Source organism: Portunus trituberculatus, chromosome 41 (assembly GCF_017591435.1).
Source record: "Portunus trituberculatus isolate SZX2019 chromosome 41, ASM1759143v1, whole genome shotgun sequence".
NCBI classification, from domain to species: domain Eukaryota; kingdom Metazoa; phylum Arthropoda; class Malacostraca; order Decapoda; family Portunidae; genus Portunus; species Portunus trituberculatus.
The window spans coordinates 41634307-41658381 of NC_059295.1; the positions used below are offsets into that span (position 1 = coordinate 41634307).

Sequence of the window (24075 nt, forward strand, 5' to 3'; positions counted from 1 at the left end):
GGCGGACAAAATAAACAAAGTGTAGTTTACTCCATACCATGTGGAGGCTGTGCATCCTTGTACTACGGTGAGACGGCGCAGGGATTGGAAAGAAGAGTGAGGGAGCACAAGAATGACCTTCGGCACTACAGAACGACGAACTCCCTTGTAATACACGCAGAGAGATACGATCATCTGCCAAGCTGGGACTGCACAAGAGCCTTGAACACAGGCTTTAACAAAAGGAAGAGGAAGCTGGTGGAAGCTGCCTACATTGCAACAAAGGAGGTCACAAACCACAGAGATGGCTTTCTAAACCTTTCCCACGCTGTGGCCAGTCTCATCCTTGCCAGCCAATCAGTGCGCTCTCCTATCAGGCGTCCGACAAGGTGATCCTTCCCAGAGGTATAAATACAGCTAGGCTTTCCGTGTTTGTTACTCTCTGAAGAAGACTATTGTCGAAACATTAGAGAATAAACTGTGTTTCTGATTCTGCCCCGGGTTTCCTTTCCACCTTTACACTTTAAGAAATATAGCTTTCCAAAGAGAAGCATAGAAATATGGAACAAGTTGGATGAAGCAGTAGTTCAAGCAAGAAATATTCATGACTTTAAGGCTAAACTGGATGACTATAGGTATGGAGGCAGGACAGCATAAGCATAGCTCTTCTCCTGTAAAACACAACTAGGTAAATGAATACAGATACACACACACTTGCTACAAATATATACACCTTGTAGTGTAGTGTTTAGCACACTTTGCTCACAACCAAGAAAGCCTGGGTTTGAGTCCTAGGCATGGCAAGGCAAATAGGCTAGCCTGTTCACCTTGTAGCAACTAGGTACAGGATGTTATTCGAGGGGTCATGACCCTGCTGTCCAGGTGTGTGGTGTGTGGCTTGGTCTCTGTTCTACCTGAAGATCTATCTATATGCTCTGAGCAGATGACCATGGTGAATTACACAAATTATGTGAATTACACACGCACAGACACACACACACCGCGTAGTGTAGTGGTTAGCAAGCTCGACTCACAATCGAGAGCCCCGGGTTCGAGTCCTAGAAAGTGGCGAGCCAAATGGACAACCCTCTTAATGTGTGGCCCCTGTTCACTTAGCAGTAAATAGGTACGGGATGTAACTCGAGGGGTTGTGGCCTTGCTTTCCCAGTGTGTTGTGTGTGATGTGATCTCAGTCCTACCCAAAGATTGGTCTATGAGCTCTGAGCTTGTTCCGTAATGGGGAAGACTGGCCGGGTGACCAGCAGGCTACCGAGGTGAATTACACACACACACACACACACACACACACACACACACACACACACACACACACACACACACACACACACACACACACTGTGTAGTGTAGTGGTTAGCACACTCGACTCACAATCAAGAGGGCCCAGGTTCAAGTCCCGGGAAGCAGCGAGGCAAATGGGCAAGCCTCTTAATGTGTAGCCCTTATTCACCTAGCAGCAAATAGGTATGGGATGTAACTCGAGGGGTTATGGTCTCTCTTTCCCGGTTTGTGGAGTGTGTTGTGGTCTCAGTCCTACCTGAAGATTGGTCTATGAGCTCTGAGCTCGCTCCGTAATGGGGAAGACTGGCTGGATGACCAGTAGGCAACTATGGTGAATTACACACACACACACACACAATTTGGTTTTAGAAAAGGACGGTCTTGTGTAACTAATTTATTGAGTTTCTATTCTAGAATAGTTGATAGAGTACAAGAGAGAGAGGGATGGGTTGACTGCATCTACTTGGATTTAAAAAAGGCGTTTGACAAAGTGCCACACGCAAGATTACTGTGGAAGTTAGAGGAGAAGGGTGGCTTAAAAGGAAGCACATTGAGATGGATAGAAGATTATTTGAGGGGGAGAGAAATAAGGACGGTAGTTAAAGATATGAAGTCCAAGTGGAGAGCAGTAGAAAGCGGAGTGCCACAGGGTCAGTATTGGCACCAATACTTTTCCTCATTTATATTAACGACATGCCAGAAGGAGTGAACAGCTACATAAATTTGTTTATGGATGATACGAAACTGTGCAGAGTTATAAAGCAAAAGGAGGATTGTGAAATACTGCAAGAAGACCTAAATAAGATCTGGGAATGGAGTAAGAAGTGGAAATGGAATTCAATGTGAACAAAAGCCATGTCATGGAAATGGGAAAGAGTGAAAGACGACCTGTGGGAATCTATAAGATGGGAGATGGTGTAGAACTGGAGAAAGTCAAAAGGAAAAGGACTTAGGAGTGACGATGGAAGAAAACAATCAACCAGTAAGCCATATTGATAGAATTTTTAGAGAAACATATAATTTGCTGAGGAATATTGGAGTAGCATTTCACTACATGGACAAAGAAATGATGAAGAAATTGATAAATACTATAATAAGACCTAGATTGGAATATGCAGGAGTAGTGTGGACCCCTCATAAAAGAAACACATAAGAAAATTGGAGAGGCTACAAAAAATGGCTACAAGAATGGTCCCAGAACTTGAAGGGATGACATATGAGGAGAGACTAAAGGCTATGGATCTACCAACCTTGGAACAAAGAAGGGAGAGAGGAGACCTGATACAAGTCTATAAATTGATCAACGGAATGGACCAAGTGGATAATGAGAAACTGATCTTGAGAGAAGAATATGACATCTGAAGCACAAGATCGCATAGTAAAAAGCTGAGAAAGGGAAGATGTCTGAGAGATATTAAAAAATATAGTTTCCAGAGATGTATTGAGACGTGGAACAGTTTAGATGAAGAAGTAGTGTCTGCAACGAGTGTGCACACTTTTAAAGTAAGATTGGATAAGTGTAGATATGGAGACGGGGCCACACGAGCATAAAGCCCAGGCCCTGTAAAACTACAACTAGGTACAACTAGGTAAATACACACACACACACACACACACACACACACACACACACACACACACACACACACACACACACACACACACACACACACACACACACGAAAGGAGCTGGTAATGTTTGTCCCGTCTCCATATAGTCATGTTAACTGTTGATTAGCAAAATAATGTCCAGGGAAGGTAAATATAAACTGTAGCCTGCGTTTGAGCCATCAGCTGGTTTGTTTACATCTGAGCAACATGGCGGCCGTGAACTCGAAAGATGAATCAGACTTCACAGGATTTCAAGGAATAATGGAGAAGAGCACTTATGTGAAGAAAATTCTGGAGTTGGAAGGTAAAATTGAAAACTGTTTGAAAAGTATGGGGCCTGGAAACGAGTTATGACAATGTAAAGAAAGACTGTGCCGATATGAAGAAGGAAAATGAAGCACTGAAAGAGGAAGTTAAGCTAATTAAAGTGAATTGCAAAAATGTGGAGAATCTCTAGGAAAAGTGATGGAGAAGCAGGCTGAATGGAAAAAAGTCAGGAAGTGGAAAGAAAGGAGGTAAATTACAAAGTTGCAAGTCTGGAAAAGGAAATCAAAGAGTCTGGGAGAAAACTTTGGGCCTTGCTGAAATTATAGATCAACAGATCATAGAAGAGAAGATTGCTGAGAAAGTGGTGAAGGTTATTAAGTCAAATGAGACATTGGTGAGGGAAACTGTAGACAAAAAGAGATGTGTGGTGATATTTGGTGTGGAGGAGGATAAGACACCGAGTAAAATGGAGAGAGAGAAAACATAAAAAGGTGATAAATAATATCATTAATGTGGTGCAGGAGGAGGAAAAGACCTAGTACAAGAAATAGAGGACTTCCATAGAATTGGAAAGTTCACAAGAGAAGGTATGAGGCCAATAAGAATCAAACTTAAGTCACAAAAGGATGTAGATGAATTGGTGGAGAAGTCATGGAGGCTAGCCCAGCAGGAAACAACAAGGAAGATTTGGTTGAGAAGAGATCTCGGTGAAAAGGAAAGAGAAATGTTAAATGAGTTGAGAAAGGAGGCTTTGAAAAAAATGAAGAGAGGACAGAAGAGGAGAAGAAAGAGTTTTTCTGGAGAATCTTGGATATGAGACTGAGGAAGTGGTTCATAACCCAGAAAAGTACAGCAAGAAAGGACTAAAGAAACTTACGTATGAGCGGAATGTAATGTATTCCAACATAAATGGAGTGATATCGGGATTTTAGAACTCAACGATTACTTGAGGGACAAGAACCCAGATATTGTGGGTCTTACTGAAACAAAACTGAGAGAGGGAGAAGACCTGATGATGGTTGGAGAAGGAAATATAATGTTTGGAAAAGAAATAGAGTAGGTAAGATGGGAGGAGGAGTGATGTTGCTGGTTAAAAAGATATAAAGGTGGATCAAGTGAAAGAAGGTATGGGAAAGGCAGAAGTGCTAAAGATCAGAGCAGAAACTAATGAAGGAAAAAGAGGCACTACATAGTGGTGTACGTACCACCTAAGACAAATGCATGGTCAGTACAGGAATATGAAGAAATGATAAGTGATACAGGAACATGTCTGGAAGAAATGTTGGGTGGCTGTGAACGAACTATAATGATGGGAGATTTTAATTGTAAAGAGGTGTGTTGGGAGGACTGGTCAATGGAAGGATCAGAGACAACATGGGGAAATACACTATTGACACTGGCAATGGAAAATGTGTTAACTCAGTGGGTCAAAGAAGATACTAGGTTTGGAGGAGAGGGAGCATCGTCAAGACTGGACTTGGTCTTTAGTACAGAGCCAATGGTCATTGAGGAGATGAGGGTGGAGTGCCCTTTAGCAAAGAGTGATCATGCAGTTTTGGAGTTCAAGGTGATAGATGAAGAGAAATCTAGAAGAAATGAAGAATATAAAGTGGGAAGATGGAATTATGCCAAGACAGATTTTGGAAACCTAAAGAAATTCTTTCAAGAGACAAATTGGATGAAATTCAAGAGTGCTAAGGGAGCAAATGAAAAGTGGAAGGAATTTATAAAAATATACAAAGAAGGTGAGAAAAATTTGTACCAATAAGACAACATAGAGAAGTTGGAAAGCAGGACTGGTTTAACGATAGATGTGAAAAGGCTAGAACAAGAAAAGAGGATGCATGGAAGAGGTGGAGAAGGAAAAGACGGATTAAGCAGTGGGAAAGTTACAAAAGAGCAAGAAATGAATATGTGTTGATTAGAAGAGAAGAAAGAAAGAAACAAGAAAAGGATATAATTGATAAATGTAAAGACCAACCAAGGCTTTTTACAGACATGTGAACAACAACATCAAAAATAGAGAAAGTATTGAAAGTTTAGAAGTAAATGGAGTATGCAGTGAAGATCCCAGGAAATGGCAGAGGCTATGAATGGATGCTTTCGGAAGGTATTCACAAAGGAGACTGCTTTTGACAAACCACTGGTAATGGAACAGAAAGGGATTATGAAGGAGTTTCAAGTAACTGTGGAGGAGATCAAGAACATGATGGGGAGTTTAGAAGTGAGAAAAGCTGTGGGACCTGATGGGGTATCAGGATGGATTTTAAGAGAATGCAGGAGCAACTGGCAGAAAAAGTTTGTGAAGTAATTGATGCCTCATTAAGGGAAGGTGTAGTGCCCCAAGACTGGAAAAGAGCTAACATTGTCCCAATCTATAAATCAGGTAACAAGAGAGACCCATTGAACTATAGACCAGTGTCACTTACAAGTGTGGTAGCTAAGATGTGTGAGAGGGTGGTGAAGAATAGATGGACAGACTTCTTGGAGAAAATGACATACTTTGTGAGTGTCAATTTGGTTTTAGAAAAGGGCGTTCATGCACGACAAACCTGATATGTTACTATTCGAGGGTGATAGATGTAATACAGGAAAGAGATGGTTGGGCTGATGGAATATATCTGGATTTAAAAAAGGCCTTTGATAAGGTACCACACCGGAGACTGATCTGGAAACTTGAAATGGTAGGAGGAGTGCATGGCAGTTTACTAAAATGGATGGAAGACTTTTGGTAGGAAGAGAAATGAGAACAATAATTAAGGACAGACCATCAGAATGGGGATTGGTGGAGAGTGGAGTTCCACAGGGATCAGTGTTGGCACCAGTAATGTTCGCGGTCTACATAAATGACATGGTGGATGGGGTGTCCAGTTATGTGAGCCTATTTGCAGACGATGCAAAATTGTTAAGAAAAGTGAGATGTGACAAAGATTGCGAACTACTCCAGGAAGACTTGGACAGAATATGGAAATGGAGCTGTACATGGCAAATGGAGTTCAACACGACAAAATGCAAGAAAATAGAGTTTGGCAAGAGTGAAAGAAGAATCAGGAGTATGTACAAGATAGGAAATGAAGACATAAAACCAGTCATGAAGAAAAAGACCTTGGGGTGACAATTACCAATGACCTATCGCCAGAGAGACATATAAACAAAATAATTGGAGAAGTATTGAACTTATTGAGGAACATAAGAGTGGCGTCAGATATTTAGATGAAGAAATGATGAAGAAAATAATTACTGCAATGATAAGACCGAGGCTTGAATATGCAACAATACAGTGGGCTCGAACTTAAAGAAACACATAAGGAAACTAGAGAAAGTACAGAGGGCTGCAACAAAATGGTGCCTGACTTAAGAGATTTGACTTATGAAGACAGACTGAAAAGAATGCAACTTCCGACCCTGGAAAACAGAAGAGAAAGGGGAGACCTGATAGCAATATACAGAGTGATGATTGGCATGGAAAAATGGATAGGGAAGATCTGTGTATGTGGAATGGAAGAATGTCGAGAGGGCATGGGAAAAACTAAAATGGCCACTTATAGGAGAGATGTGAAAAATATAGCTTCCTCATAGAAGGGTGGAAGCATGGAATAGTTTAGACGTGGAAGTGGTCAACGCAAGGAATATTCATGATTTTAAGAAAAAGCTGGACATTAATAGATATGGAGACGGGACAACACGAGCATAGCTCTTTTCCCGTATGTTACAATTAGGTAAATACAATTAGGTAAATACACACACACACACACACACACACACACACACACACACACACACACACACACACACTGTGTAGTGTAGTGGTTAGCACACTCGACTCACAATCGAGAGGGTTTAACATGGCCCGGTAGCTCAGTGGTTAGAGCGCTGGCTTCACAAGCCAGAGGACCGGCGTTCGATTCCCCAGCCGGGTGGAGATATTTGGGTGTGTCTCCTTTCATGTGTAGCCCCTGTTCACCTAGCAGTGAGTAGGTACGGGATGTAAATCGAGGAGTTGTGACCTTGTTGTCCCAGTGTGTGGTGTGTGTGCCTGGTCTCAGACCTATCCGAAGATCGGAAATAATGGGCTCTGAGCTCGTTCCGTAGGGTAACATCTGGCTGTCTCATCAGAGACTGCAGCAGATCAAACAGTGAATTACACACATGATGACCATAAAAATAGAAGGTACAATTACAGTAAAACTAACTTTGCAGAATTAAGGAAATACTTTAAATAAGCAGACTGGACTGAATTATATATAGTGGAGAAAACTGCAGGCAAGTGGAGTATTTTAATGGAGAAGTGTAATGAAATAATAATGAAACATGTGCTAATCAAAAAAATAGACAAGCTTAGACACAAGGAGTGGTTTAACAGAAGATGTGAGTTAGCAAGGATGGAAAGACGGAAAGCCTGGAATAGATGGAGAAGAAATAGAAAACCAAATCATTGGTTAAACTACGTCTAGAATAGAAATGAGTATGTCAAGATTCGGAGAATGGAACAGATAAAGTATGCAAAGATATAGCTCATAAATGTACAGACCAGCTAAGATTATTTTACAGATATGTAAATGGCAAGCTGAAAAACAAAGGAGAAATAAGCAAACTAAACTACAATAATGAAAAATACAAAGACACAGAATATATGGCGAGAGTGATAAACAACTACTTCCAGTCAGCCTTCACCATAGAAAGTAACTTCCAATGTCAAACCCCAGTGGAATTAACTGATGGTGTTCATGAAATACAAGTGTCAGTAGAAGAAGTAAGGAAAATATTGGAAGAACAAGATGTAAGGAAAGCCTCGGGTCCCAATGGATTGTCAAACTGGATTGTAAAGAAATGCAGTAACTAATTAGCAGACAAAGTCCACAACATCATTATGAATTCTTGAACAGAAGGTAAAGTACCAACAGGTTGGAAAAGAGTGCATATTGTGCCCATATTGAAAGGAGAAATAAGTAGGTTCCATCAAACTACAGACCAGTGTAATAGCAAAAATATTTGAAAGGATAATAAAGAAGAAATGGATGAAATATCTGGAAGAGAAAGGTATGTTGACTGATAGATAGTATGGATTCAGAAGAGGAAGATCATGTGTCACAAATTTAATAAGCTTCTACTCAAGACTAGTTGACATAGTGCAAGAAAGGGATAGCTTGGTGGACTGTATATACCTAGATCTAAAAAAGGCACTTGACAAGTTCCCACACAAGAGGTTACTATGGAAACTTGAAAAAAAATGGAGGACTAAAGGGAGAACTTCTGAAAGACAGAGAAATGAGAACAATTATAAGAGGTAAAAAGTCAGCCTAGAAAAAAGAGTCTTAAGTGGAGTTTTAGCACCAATAGTGTTTGCAGTAAATGTGAACGACATAGCAGAAAATATAGACTGTTACATCAGTCTGTTCGCAGATGATGCTAAATTAATGAGGAGGGTGAATAGAAAAGAAGATTGTAAGGTGCTACAATAAGACCTGGATAAAATACTGGAATGGTCACTCACATGGGAAATGGAATTTACTGTAATAAAAAAAAGTGCAGCATGTTAGAATTTTGAATAAGTAAAAGAAAAGCCAAAAGGAGTGTACTCAATTGGGAATGAAGAAATTAAGAAGTCTGAAGAAAAAGACCCAGGAGTAACCAGTGTGGATAACTTGTCACCAAAAAAGCACATAAATAGAATTACAGGAAATGCCTATGAACTTTTGAGAAATATAATGGTAGCTTTTACTTACATAGACGAAGATATAATAAAAAACTGTTAATGACTAATATGCCCAAAATTAGAATATGAAGCAACAGTATGGTCACTGAACAAAAAGAAACATAAGGAAACTTTAGAGAATACAGAGGGCAGCAACAAAGTTTAAGTGAACAATCAAGTTTAAGTGAACAATCATGTGAAGAAAAGCTACAAATACTAAGTCTTACAACCTTAGAACAGAGAGGGGAAAAAGGAGATCTAATAACAGTGTTCAGAGCAATGAATACACTGGAAAAATTAGATAGAGAAGACTTACTAATCAGGAACAACAGTGACACAAGAGGACATGGAAAGAAATTAAGAAAAGACAACTGCAGGAGAGACATCAATAAGTTTAGCTTTCCACAAAAATGTGTAGAGGTGTGAAACAGTTTAGATAAGAGGTTCTTTCAAGCAAGGACAATCAATAAGTTCAAAGAAATATTGGATTTGAATAGATATGCAGACAGGAGAGCATGAGCATAGCTCTCTTTCCTGTATGTTACAACTAGGTAAATACAATTAGATAAATACACAATTTTTTGCTTACCAATCATCCAAAAATCTTGATCATTAGCTTTGAGAAGCTTGTAATTATAATAAATATATTGTTCAGGGTATGATGTATATGTGTCAGTCTTTTTTATCATGGGTTTTATGTGATTACCACAGTGATAGCTGCTCTTGATGCCAGGTTTCAGACCTAGATTGCGCATGTAGAGACACTCTGCAAGCTGCCTAAGCAAACACAGGGAATGCCTCCTCTTATATTCTCTTGGCTTTACATGCACTGAAGAATGATTTGCAGATACAGTACCATTCAAAATGAAGTTTATGAGGTTGCTTCTTTCACATCTATGAAATATGCCATTTATTCTTGAGCAAGAAGATCCTCTTACTTGTAACTTTTGGCATGAACACTGACCTGCTGAGAAGAAAAATGCAGTCAGGATTGTTTAGATTAACATTTAGTTGTTCTGTTGTAATTGTAACATTATGCAATCATGTCATACTTACATGGACAAGAAATTATGAATTTCTCATCAGCTTTATTGTATTGTCTTCTGGTGTTGATAATTAAAACCTGGATGAAAGAATAAATGAAAAAAAATTGTAATATCAAATATAAAAAACATTTCAGGTGAATTCAGTGAAATTTACATTATATTGTTGGTGTATGAAACTTTTTTTTTCTTTATCAGATGAAATTATTATATTTTTTATTGAAATATTCTCTAGCAATTTGTCCCAAAGTATTTATTTGTAGGAATTACGACAATACATCAATAAATTAATTTTGCAGACCATTCTTTTATGTTTCAATCTCTATTTACTGTTAAGGGAACCATTTCTCTCTCTCTCTCTCTCTCTCTCTCTCTCTCTCTCTCTCTCTCTCTCTCTCTCTCTCTCTCTCTCTCTTTCTTTTCTTCTTTTATTATCATTATGGCTTATGTTATTATGACCGTAATCAAACATGTGTACAAATTTTTTTTTTTTTACTTTTTTTATAATTTTTCATCTTTGTCATTTAAATATGTTTACATGTAAGCTAAAAGTAAACTTTGGAGGAAGATTGATTTGTCAACTTTTCTTCATTGATGAATGTTAATTAGATAAATTGATTAAACTATGTACAATATAATATACATATAATGAAAGTTCACCTTTACTTTTGTTTGTAAGAGTTTTGAGGCGAAATATTCATCTGAGAGTAAATTCTTGAAATGGAAGTTGGCAGTTAGATGTTAATGTTAAGTTTTGCTAATTTCTTTACCAGTGTAATAATTTAGCATTAGCAAACATATTCTTATTTGTCAGCTGATTACTGATCAGCAAAGCTAATTTTTTCAGTTACTAGTTTCCATCATTTTATACAAGATTTACCAACACATAGGTGAGTGCCATTCATTTGATTGTAACTGTGCTAATAACTGTCGGTGGCATGCATTTGGTTTCAACTGTACCAGTAAGTGTACTTGTATGCTTAACCCCAGAACATTAATAAAGAAGTGCTCAACGTTAAACAATAAGTAATAGTCAATTAGCACAAACTCACCAATTTTCCATATTTCTTTTCCAGTAGGAGCCAGTTCCTTTTTGTCACCATGTATCTCAGCTGAAAATGATGCATCTGTGGCTCAGCTGCATAGACAGTGTAGATGCGCTCAAAGAGGAAGTTGTGTCTATGAGAGAGGTGGAACCATCCGCTGACTGGGGGTTTGTAGTGCACATAGATTTGGTTGGTGCCCCAGCAACCACAAGTATTACCCACCACTGCAGGTAAGGCAAACATGTGATCAGGTATTTTGGGGAATTATTAAAAAAAATGCACATGTATGTACGTACTTATCAAGTTATATTATTAATAGGAGAAATATACAAATGACACACTGATATTACTGAAAAGATGTTCAAGGCATTTAGCATACGTATTAAAAGGTTTTTAATGTCCATATCAACATTAAGTTTGATATGCCCAATCAAATGTTAGAAATTAGAAAGCAGGTATTCTATGGCTTCCCAGCATGAGCTGTTTAATTCCTGAAGATAGGACATCCATGAAAAGACTTGGAAAACTTCAGTGGATAGAACAAGAAGTTTGCCTCAGATGAGGGATGAGTATTAGGAAGAGAGTTTGAAACTAAATGAACACACAGCCGGATGGTATGAGCCTGGGCCTCTCTGAACACCTAGAAATTTAGTCCCAAATACACCTCAGCATATATATATATATATATATATATATATATATATATATATATATATATATATATATATATATATATATATATATATATATATATATATATATATATATATATATATATATATATATATATATATATATATATATATATATATATATATATATATATATATATATATATATATATATATATATATAGGTTAATAACAATGCTGTAATAGGTTTGTGAAGGAAGTTGTTTGGTGGTTTCTTTATTACAGTTATTACTCTTCATTTCCCGAAGATTCAATATTTACTTTATGACTATTATTTTCCATTATATTTCCTTTATATGAATTATTATTTACTTTTAAAGTATTATGTCCTTTTATGTTATTTTCCTTTTAACCATAAGGTTGAAATAAAGGAGGGAAAGATGAAGAAGCCAAGGTATTTTTGGTGAGGTGTCAGAAGTCACTAGGGGAAATAATTCTACTTAAATTGTCACTCTCCTCTCTGCTGGACTCTTCCCATCACAACTTCATGTTTGTATCTTGCATTGTTGGTCCAATTCTTCCTCAGGATCTCCCAAAATAGAGGTGCCTCTGGCATCTTCCTTCTGCTAATTTGGATGATCTGAGGAAGTATTGCTGTATTCTGATTTTCCATGGAATGACTTTAACAATATTACTAGAAGTTGTAATAACTGCAGGAGATATTATTTTGAAATGTTAAGAATACTTAACTGATATTACAAGTAGTAGCAGTAGCAATAACATAGGTTTTATTTGTTGTAGAAAATAAGTGACCATTCTTCCCCTTCTGGCACAATGCTCTACTGTGCTGATAAAAACTTATTGGCTTTGTAGAAGAGAGGAGTAAAGCAAACTGAAATAATGGTTTAGTGCCATGGTCAAGGATGTGTGTCAAAGGCACTGGGCTTGTAATAATGTTTTATTACAAGGTATTCGTGTTTGATGTGATGGCATGAATGTTTCTCAAGATCATGTGACAGATATAAGCAATCTTTAATTTTTTTTCTCTTGTGCATGTGTTTGTGTGTGTGTGTGTGTTTTTTTTTTTTTTTCTCTCTAGAGTAATAGTGAGAGTTGCATACTAGATCTGCATGTTCCATAACCTATTATTTTGTGGCAGTGCATTTTCTTGTCAATCATTGATTTGCAACAGTTAATTTCTTTTCAGCAGTTGTAGTTCAGTGTAATGTCATTAGGTGGAGTGTGTAAATAAAATTGGTAGTTTTTATAAAAATATATTGTTGTTGCACAGCTAACTTACAGAGGAACAATAAGAGGTAGGCAGGACCTCCAACAAGCCACTAGGGCTGACCACAGATGAGAGAGAGAAAACTGAATACAGTAGGGCGCATGACATTGAGTTTGATTTGTACTGACTAGGTGTTTGTATTATGACTGATTTACTATGAAAAAATACATACGGAGGAAATTTAACTAATTGTGAAGAACAAAGAAATAACATAAGAATGTAATAGAATACTCCAAAAGCACACTAAATAGTCATGTAATAATGTAACTGCTCATTTGCATGTTGGCAGCATTGTTGTTGTTATATTCGTCACCCATCTCGTTTGTGATGATTGTGATTGACTGCCAGTTCAGTTGTAGTGTTCTTCAAATGAGTCATGGGTATGACAACAGAAAATAATACAAAACAATGAAACTGGAGAGGAAAGTGGAACAGAGTGTACTAATGATGTGTCAGCTCTGTTATAATAGTCAGATAGTTCTTGGTTAGTAGTGCTGGTGTGTGTGTGTATCGATGAACATGAATTGGGAGACCTTGAAAGTGTTTTTTGTCAGTACACATAAAGAACAACTGTAGTGTATTTTGTCATTGAAAATGAAGTGTCATACTGTATATGTTCCTGAGCTAAAGGATTTAGTACTGCTCTCCACCATTTTATCAATGGATCTGTTTAATGAGGAAGGAGTATGAGAAGGAATACAGTAATACTCTGCTTAACGAACGTTCGTCTAATGAATTTCCGGTTTAACGTACTATATAAAGTTAGACCAAAAATCAGATAACGCATAAACCACATCCGTTTTAGCAAATTTTCTGGGTTTGAATTTGCCGGATGAGGGACCGAACGCAGCAGCTTCGCTGTGATTGTCTGGCTCCCCGCCTGTCTCTAGTGTTCCTGGAGCTGGATCCAAGATTCTTTAACAACCTCAGAGCAACCTCCTGCCGCGAAATGGCTTCCATGAATGCTTGGAGGGACGGTGACGAGGTTGCTCTGAGGTTGCTGGGAACACCACCTCTGGAGATGGTGTTACTGTCTTATATATGTATTTATGTTCACAAAACAACATTTCTATTAGCTTTTTACAAACCTTGCCCCCAAGAAAGGATTGTTTTGTAATGCATAAAGTGAAATCTTACATGGAATACCAAAAAATAAAGCAGAGATGATGAGATCGGCCACAGAGGGCGGAGACTCTGGCAACTTGGCCGCTTCTTCTTCTTGTGACTTTTTTAGCTTGGCGTGTTGTCTTTCACTCCTCTATTGCCTGCTATAATGGATATCATATCATAGTATTCATATACACTCATGCCATGAGGATAACCTGGACTCTTTGGCACTGAGTGATAGTGAATTACTAATGAAATACCGCAGTACAGTAAGGTCTTGGTTTACGTCAGAGTTACGTTCCTGAAACATGACGTAAGTCAATTTTGTACGTAACTCGAGTTTCCGTACATTTCAAAGCATATTATCGAGTTTTCAACCAATCATTGTTTATGGTCATTCAGGTAAGTTAAAGGTTATATTGTTATATTATTTACAACTATGTAGGAATATGAAACACAACCTTGTTTTTGTTGTTGATTAGGGCCGCGAACGCGAAGGACTGCAGGTTGCCGAGAGGGGTGGACGCCTGAGGCCGCCAGGAGGGTGGGCAGGTCGAATGTTGTGACGTTCAGGGCGGATAGCTGGGAGCGTAGTGTAGTGCGGTGGGAGTAGAAGTGTGGGCAGCAGAGCAGGAAATGCAATAGGGATCAGCAGACAGGCGCAGACGGTGCAAGTGAGCTGCGAGTGTCGTGTGGCGAAGGCTCCAGAGTTGTTATTGTTATGATGGTGGGTGCGCGAGCCCTCAAGGTCTGCAACCTCCCCCGTTGTCATGGTAATGGGCTTCCCATTTTCTTTTTCCCTCCCTCATACACAGCTGCTGCCTCCCTTCTCATTTTTTTTTTCTTGTAGCGTAATGGTTTTCCTTTTCTTAGCATCACTGCTGTCACTAAGGAGTTTTCTCTTTGGTGCCATTGAGCAAGATACTAAGAACTTGAGTCAGTAAACGCAGAAGTAGGATAACACTCTTGCCAGGGGCAACGGTGTGGTGGAACTGAGGCAGGGTGTTATTGTATTCAAGCGTGAGGCGGGCGGTGTGTGGCGGGTAACCACCAACAATAACAATAAATCCCGCGCTTTACGATTTATAAATTTTCAATTTTTTCGATCTTATATTGCTTTATAGTGGACTGACGTAACTACGAGTTTGACGTAACTCAAGACCGACGTAACCCGGGACTTTACTGTATTTCATTACTAATTTACTATCACTCAGTGCCACGAAGTCCAGGTCCTCCTCATGGCATGAGCATATATGAATACTAAGATATGATATCCATTATAGCAGGCAATAGAGGAGTGGAAACATAAATTTTGTGGTGAAAGACAACACTCCAAGCTAAAAGGGTCACAAGAAAAAGAAGAAGCGGCCGAGTCACCGTGAGTATCCGCATCGTCTGTGGGCAATCTCATCTCTGCTTTATTTTCTGGTATTCACGTAAGATTTCACTTTATGCATTACTAAACAATCCTTTCTTGGGGGCAAGGTTTATAAAAAGCTAATAGAAATATATATGATTTTTTTTTTAACCCATGTGGTATGTTGGGGACCAGCCCAGAACACATCCCCACTATTTCCAATATTTCCTATGGGAAAATTACGTCTGCTTAATGAATTTCTGCTCTATGAACAGCTTTGGCATCCCCTATCCTGTTCGTTATGCGGAGTATTGCTGTACAGTGGACTCAATACTCGAATGTTTAAATAGTCAACCTTTTCAATAGTCGAATGCAAAAGTTCAACATAATACTCGAAAAAATACCTTATTAGTTGAACGTCCATCCACGTGGCTGTAAAAAAAAAAAAGGCCTCATCCTTCCCGTCACCCCATGCACCCTACCAGTCCACTGCAGCCAGTTGATCCTTTGCTGTCATAAGAATAACATTGTCCTGTGCTTTCATCCTTCCTGCCACCCCACGCACCCCACCGGTCCACCACAGCCAGTTGATCTTCCGCTGTTGTAAGAATAACATTGTCCTGTGCTTTCATCCTTCCCTCCGCCCGACACGCCCCACCGGTCCACCACAGCCAGTTAATCCTCCGCTGTTGTAAGAATAACACTGTCCTGCGCTTTCATCCTTCCCGCTGCCCCACGCACTCCACCGGTCCACCGCAGCCAGTTGATCCTTTGCTTTTGTGAGAATAACATTGTCCTGCGCTTTCTCTCCGGAGTTTTTTTTTCTCATTTAGAAGCTTACAATAGCACCGAAGAGGCTTGTTAGTGGTGAGAATAAGCCTACAAGAAAGAATGTAGTGACAACCATCGAAAGGAAAAAGGAGATCATTTATAAATACGAGAAAAAGGAAGAATAACCGAGCTGATGTGGCTATTGGTGTGAAAAGGCAAGTTAAGCGACCTGTGGCAGTGGAAGAAATGAAAAATTGTTGATTGGATAAACCAAAGGCAGAGGGCATAATTTGTGCGAAGGCAAGGCTGCTGCATTGTGATTTTATTTCTGATACTACATCTGACTCCAATGATGATTTTAAAGCAAGTAAAGGATGGTTTATGAATTTCAAGAAAAGAACTGGAATTCATTCTGTTATGACACACGGCGAGCCTGCGAGTGCTGATAGAGTTGCTGCTGAGTAATTTTTACCTGAATTTAAGAAATTTGTGGATAAGGAGCACTTAAGCCCACAACAGATCTTTAATTATAACTGACCTGTTTTGAAAAAAAAAAAAAAAACTACCAAACATGATCTATACAACAAAGGAAAAGAAGTGTTTGCCAGGACACAAGCCCATGAAAGACAGGCCAACCTGATTCTGTGCGCCAATGCTAGTGGCTACTGCAAAATTAAACCGCTATTTTTTCTAAACTTGGGTTTGACAGTGACTGGAATGAATTACCTGATTTATATGTATCAATAGTCAAACTTTTTAATACTCAAACGGCCATTTGGAACGAATTAAGTTCAAGTGTTGAGTCTCCACTCACTAGATCTTGAATAATGTAGAATTGACATGCCACAGCAGCTTTCAGTGGCATTACTAAGGGCAGCCTGTGGGAAAGAAATCCTTGTTTTCTTTCTGTTCTTCTTTCATATCAAGCTCTTCCTGCAAGTTGTCAAAAATGGCAGCAAAGTGGAGTTGTTACATGCCAAGTATTACTATATAACCATACAATATTATCTTTAGGTACTTAGGAGTTTTATCACTAGGGTGCCTCTACCTTCCACTAACTCATGTTCCTTTCTCTTGCCACCAGTCCTTTTTGTGGCTGATCTTGACATGATGTTGGTTGCTGGGAAGGTGCAGAATGCTCATAATAAGCCTTATTGAGAAAAATACCCTATTCCTTCCTTTATCCCTCTTGTCTTTTCATCAAACGAGTGACTCGTGCTTATTTTAAGAAATAAAAGATACCGGAGGTAGGTGGAAGGTCAAAAACTCTTCCACTATATTGGATGTCCTTAATAATGACTCCATTTTGCACCACTCAACCCTGAAGGCTGCTGTTGCACATTTGTTTGATGTTAGTCATGATATGTGGTAGTAAGAGTGGAGATAATAGCATGTATTTTGTGATAAGGAACTTTCACCAAAAATCAAGATGTATATTAAATATCAATACAGACTGATCATTATATATAAGAAAAGTTCAAAGTAGTATGTATCTCTAATGAATTTTGAATGCTGCATTGCCATGCATGGAAGAAAATTATTTCATATACATTATTTGATAGCTTTGAGAGCTTACAACACCAAAGGACAAACAGGAACAGAAGAATCGTGATGTTATGTGGTTTTATGGAAGAAATTTCATCTCTGAAATTGCTGAGATGTTTTATCATAGTTCATGCATGTCTGCTTTTCATTCAGTTTTGTAAGTTGTCTACCCTCTGCCATCTCAAAGATCCCACCCTATAACCATGGTGTCTTATGTCTGTTGTACAGCTTGTGAAAACCACACTATTTGGTCAAAGACGTAATATCTGCTACTGGAAAGATGTATCACTTGGACACACAATGTTTAGGATCTTGGTATACTACTATATATATTAATTTTCTTCCTTGTAAGACATTGTAGCAGTTGAAATAAATGGATACCACCATTTTTAGCAGCATATAATGTTTGTTGTGAATGATCAGTCTATGGTGATGTTCACTCTGTTTTATCTATTGTAGCATCTCCACGTTATGGTAATTCGGATACTGAAATTAACAGTACCTGGCCACTGATTATCACTGATCATACTGTGTGAGGGTCAGTTGTGCAGCATATCTGTAGTGCTCTTTCTTATCTTTTGATGAAGGAACAGCTCTTAATCAAAAAGAAAAGCAGTTTCTGCTGTTGACTTTTTGATGTTGGAGTGAATCTTGTTTTTGGTTCTAGCTTCTGATATATTGCACATTTGCATTTGAAAAAAAATTTAATTCTTGAAAGTCAATGGAAAACTAAAAAGGAATAGAATAATTACAGTAAATTCATCTTTTGAGCTGTGACTGATAAGAATTTTTTAATCATATTTTTGTTTTCTGTTAACAGAATGAATAATATAGTTAACATTTTTTTTTTCTTTTTTAATTTAGGATTTGAGAAATAGCTTCAAAGGATAGCTTACTACACTTTGCCACACAACAGTTGGAGACCAGTGTAGATGTGGTTGATGTCTTAGTTTTCAATGCTTCATGCATTTTTTTTATGTGCTCTTCATCTTGGAAATGTGTGAGTTACTTGTCCACACATCCATGACTTGAAGGGCACAATCAGAACATTACGGCTCCACTATGCCTGTACAGATCAATCACCAGAAGGGTTGTCCCAAGTGGTACAGGTGACTGTGATGTTTTCAGTGAAGTTGTCGGTCCTCAGCCAAGTTTTGGAGTCAGGCATCAGCTGGTCAGGGCAGGGACCAGTGTTGCGGCTTACTGCATACACTTTGTTCTCTGACTCTAGGCATGAAAAGAAGGAGAACTTTAGTACCTAAGTACATTTAGTGGAACTAGGTAATGTCAATACAAGTGAAGCCATGTCAATATTTTTGTAGATAAAAACAAAACAAAAAGAATTTAGTACACATGCGCACAAATGCACACATGCATGCACACACACACACACATATAGACACACCGCATAGGGTAGTTGTTAGCACGCTCAATTTACAGCTGAGAAGGTGTGGGTTTGAATCCTGGAAAGCAGCGAGGCAAATGGGCAAGCCTCTTAACCCTTATCGTACAGTGATCGTTTCCGGACGATTGTAGCGTTGCGTGCGGAGCGGTGGGGATTGTCCTGAGAGTCATGATTTTTCCACGCTAAAAGTTTGAATCTCTCCCCCTCACTATTGGTCCTGGGGCAAGTGGAGGTATCTGGCATCTTTCTTGCTTGCCTCCTTGAGCCTTTAGACATATGTTACCTCACAATAGGCCATCTTTTCCCATTTCGAGGCAACATCTGGCAACCCACGTGACCCGGAGGGGGTAAACGGTACTCCAAGTGATGTTATGTCAGTGTTACTCGGTAGTGACATTGAGGACAGTGATGAAAATGAAGACAGTGATTTTTTTTATTGAGACAGAAGAAAGTGAATACTCCAGTAGTGATTCTGAGAGTGATCTGGGAGACAGAGACCAACCCTCACAGCAACATTCATAAACCTCATGTACTCCCCTTGAGCAATGTGCTGGTGTGTGTCACTCATGGTTGCCTCTACAGGACTGTGCTTGTTGACCAGATTCCAATTATTATAGAAATCCACAATACTTGTAATATGTGGTTTCCTTTTCTTTTCCTGTTTTACACATCATTTCATATATCTGAGCTCGCATTTTCATGACATGAAAGTGCAAAAGTTCCTACTTTTACATCAAATTCAAATGCCTGAAAGGAGAGAGAGAGAGAGAGAGAGAGAGAGAGAGAGAGAGAGAGACTCGCACATACGTTAAGGGTTCATGTGTAGCCCCTGTTCATGTAGCAGTAAATAGGTATGAGATGTAACTTGAGGGGTGGTGGCCTCAGTCCTACCCAAAGATTGGTCTATTGAGTTCGCTCTGTAATGGAAAAGGCTAGCTGGGTGACCAGCAGACAGCCATAGTAAATTACACACACACACACACACACACACACACACACACACACACACACACACACACACACACACACACACACACACACACACACACACAAATAACTTGATGACACTGGGTGAGATCACCAACAAGGTGCAGGGGACAAGATGTTGCAGCAAGGTTGGATTTGGTATTTATCAGGGGAATCTCTCTAAAAGAGGAAATTAAACATGAAAGTCCCTTGGGGAAAAGCGATCATGATGTCCTAACCTTTGAGCTGGATACAGAATTAAGCACGAATAAGATTGTGGAACGCAAGGAGGAAAAATTAAATTATACTAGGGCAAATTATAACCATATAAGGGAGTTCTTTAATGAAATTGACTGGTCCGTGGTATACCAGGAAAGATATATGCAATTGAAATACGATAAATTTATGGATTTGTATAACTCTGCTGTGAAAAAGTTTGTGCCATATTACAGAAAGAGGACTTTAAATAATAAACAGTGGTTTAATAGAAATTGTAAAGAAGCAAAAAAGAACAAAGAAAAGGCATGGAAGAAACTTAAGAAAAACAGTGATGTATTATCAAGGAAGGCTACAAAACAGCAAGGAATAGATATGTTGAAGTAAGGAGAACAGCACAGAAGGAATATGAACAGAGGGTGGTGGAAAACTGTGATAGTGACCCAAAAATGTTTTACAAATTCATAAATGGAAAACTAAATAAAAGGGAGGCAATAGAAAAGGTAAAAACGGGAAGAAGTATATGAAGATGCTGGAGATATAGCTGAAATTTTGAACGACAACTTTTGCAAAGTGTTTACAAAGGAGGAGCATTTTATGGGAGGAAGGCCTACGGAAATAAAGCAAATGCAGGACATCATGGTTACTAAGGAAGATGTAAGGAAAATTATAAGCAATCTGGATATTAATAAATCAATGGGGCCTGATGGCATATCTGGGAGGTTGCTAAAAGAATGTAAGGATCAATTGTTGAACCCCATATTTGATATTGTGGAAACCTCCATACGAACAGGATTAGTCCCGAAAGAGTGGAAAAGAGCTGACATTGTGCCTATATATAAGAATGGTAGTAGAATGGAACCGCTAAATTATAGACCAGTATCGTTGACTAGTATATTGTGCAAGGTATGTGAAGAAGTAATTAAAGCTAAGTGGAGTGAGTATCTAGAAAGTGAAAACATTCTGAGTGAAAGGCAGTTTGGTTTCAGAAAAGGAAGATCGTGTGTATCCAATTTATTATGTTTTTATTCAAGAGTGACTGACATACTACAACATAGAGAGGGATGGGTGGATGCTATCTACCTGGACTTGAGAAAGGCCTTTGATAAAGTACCACACAATAGACTGATGTGGAAACTAAAGATGATTGGAGGAGTAAATGATAAACTAGCAAAATGGATGGAAAATTACTTAATGGGAAGAGAAATGAGAACAGTGGTGAGAGGAAGGAAGTCCGAGTGGAAGAAGGTAACCAGTGGAGTTCCACAAGGGTCAGTGCTGGGTCCCATCATGTTTTTGATTTATGTTAATGATATGCCAGTAGGAATTGACAGTTATATGAACATGTTTGCGGACGATACTAAAATTATGAGGAGAGTAAAGAATGTGGAAGATTGTAACAAGTTACAGGAAGATCTTGATAAAATATATGAGTGGAGTAAAGAGTGGCAGATGGAATTTAATATAGACAAGACCCATGTTATGAAAATGGGAAGAAGTAGATACAGACCAAACTGGGATTACAGGCTGGGTGATGAGAAAATTAAAGAGACCAATGAGGAGAAAGACTTAGGAGTAACTGCAAAACACTTTGTCACCGGAGAAACACATTAACAAGATTTTTTGGAAAACATACAACATGCTTCAAAATATTGGCCTTGCATTCCACTACCTAGATGAAGGAATGATGAAGAAGATATTATGTACCTTAATAAGACCCCAGTTAGAATATGCAGCATGTGTCTGGTCACCGCATATGAAGAAAAATGTGAAGAAGGTAGAAAGGGTACAGAGGCTGGCAACAAGGATGGTACCAGGACTCAGGGAGTTAGACTATGAGGAAAGACTGAGGAAGCTGGGGCTGACCACATTAGAAGAGAGAAGAACAAGAGGAGACATGATAACTATGTATAAATTGGTGAACAAGATTGACATACTGGATAGAGAGTTGATAAAGGTGACCACAAGTAATCATCTCCGAGGACATGGAAAAAGCTAATAAAGGACATCTGTCTAAATGACGTGAGAAAATACAGTTTCCCGCATCGTAGCATGATAAGTGGAATAAACTGAGCAGTCATGTCGTTGACGCGGTGTGTGTCAATCAGATGAAAGAGAGATATGACAGGAATGGACAAGGAGACAGGACACAGAGAGCTTAGCTCGGGCCCTGTAATACACAAATAGGTAAATAGGTAAATATACACACACACACACACACACACACACACACACACACACACACACACACACACACACACACACACACACACACACACTACTTGAGAGTTATTGCAGTATACCTGGACATTAAAAAGGCTTTTGATAAAGTCCTGCACAGAAGACTTCTTTGGAAATTAGAGTACAGTCACTCACAAAAGTATCAGTGCAAAATTCGTCGAAACATTGTGGAACATGGGGAGAAGCTAACCAAAACTTCACTGTCCATCTTGTCGTATGTTTGTAGACCTGATGCTCGTAGTTGTCCCTCCACTCTCTCTCTCTCTCTCTCTCTCTCTCTCTCTCTCTCTCTGAAAGTCTTTCTTTCTTTCCGCCCTTTACTACAGATGATGAAAAATCTTACTTAGTTAATACTGTAAGTCTCACTCCTGACGTTTCAAAACAACAGTCCGCTGGTTCGATTCTTCCAAACCAGCAACATACAGGCATACCAACCCTCCCCAGAAAACCTGATCGAATACGTCCATAGCTATTGGACCCCTATGCACCGATAGTTTTGTGAGAGACTGTACATAGGAGGACTGCGTGGAACCTTGCTCGAATGGACAAGAGACTATTTGAAGGATAGGGAAATGAGAACTGCGATTAGAGATACATACTCATCTTGGAGTAAAGTAACTAGCAGAGTGCCATAAGGGTCAGTGTTAGCCTCCATTATGTTTCAAGTTTATGTAAACGACATTCACATTGGGATAAACAGTTATATAAATTTATTCGCTGATGATGCAAAGTTGCTAAGAGTTATCAAAACCAGAGAGGACTGTCTGCTGTTGCAGGAAAATTTAAACAAGATCCATGAGTGGAGCAAGAAGTGGAAATTGGAGTTTAATGCCAAGAAATGCCACATAATGGAACTAGGAAAGAGTAAGAGAAGACCAACATGGAACTATTTGATGGGGGAGGAGCAAATAATGAAGACTAAAGAGGAAAAAAATCTTGGAGTGATCATACAAGAAAATCTGAGCCCTGATAAACACATAAGCAAGATATTAATTTTGGACTATCATATAAGATGTTGACTAATAAAAGAGTTGCATTTCTTTACATGGATAAAGATATGATGGAAAAAACCATCACAAGCATGATACGCCAAAGGCTGGAATACACAGCAGTGGTATGGTCTTCGAGCTCTAAAAAGGATATAAGAAAATTGGAAAGGATACAGAAGATTGCTACTAAGATGGTGCCGGAATTAAAGGACGTCACATATGAAGAACGACTAAAGGAAATGGACTGCCAACCTTACAAGATAGAAAAGAATGGGGAACCTAATAACAATGTATAAGATAGTAAATGATATTGAAAAAATAGACAAAGAAGACCTGGTGCTGTTGACGGAAGAAGATGGAGGGACAAGAGGACTTGAAAAGATCAGGATAAGGTAGTGTGAGAAGGATATTGGAAAATACAGTTTTCCACACAGAACAGTGGAAAAATGGAATGCATTAGATAGTGGAATTGTTACAAGACATAGTGTGCATAACTTTACAGAAAAACTAGATAAATGAAGAAATGGAGACAGGATACTATGAGCCCTGCTTGAAGCCTGTATAATACAACTAGGTAAATACATACACACACAGACTGTGTGGACATCGTGCCAACC

The 24075-nt window shown here is 38.8% G+C and overlaps 1 protein-coding gene and 1 long non-coding RNA gene across 7 annotated transcripts in view; one reads left to right on the forward strand and one right to left on the reverse strand.

The window, feature by feature from the left end:
- LOC123516452 overlaps positions 1-24075 on the forward strand; it is a 109896-nt gene that overhangs the window by 30607 nt on the left and 55214 nt on the right. For all 4 annotated transcript variants that reach the window (XR_006678192.1, XR_006678193.1, XR_006678190.1 and 1 more), the window contains exon 2: positions 10972-11171. This is a non-coding gene — a long non-coding RNA (uncharacterized LOC123516452). The remainder of the gene's footprint in view (positions 1-10971; positions 11172-24075) is intronic.
- The window catches only part of LOC123516451, a 95264-nt gene that overhangs the window by 27980 nt on the left and 43209 nt on the right, over positions 1-24075 (reverse strand). Inside the window, exons 6-9 of one of the 3 annotated variants that reach the window (XM_045275745.1) lie at positions 18725-18868; positions 10948-11165; positions 9909-9975; positions 9559-9819 (exon numbers count right to left, since the gene is read on the reverse strand). In XM_045275745.1, the coding sequence (XP_045131680.1) occupies positions 9559-9819; positions 9909-9975; positions 10948-11165; positions 18725-18868 (690 nt within the window). Of the gene's footprint in view, positions 1-7204; positions 9820-9908; positions 9976-10947; positions 11166-18724; positions 18869-24075 lie in introns of those variants that run through there. The other 2 variants (XM_045275746.1, XM_045275747.1) reach the window with 2 other exon arrangements.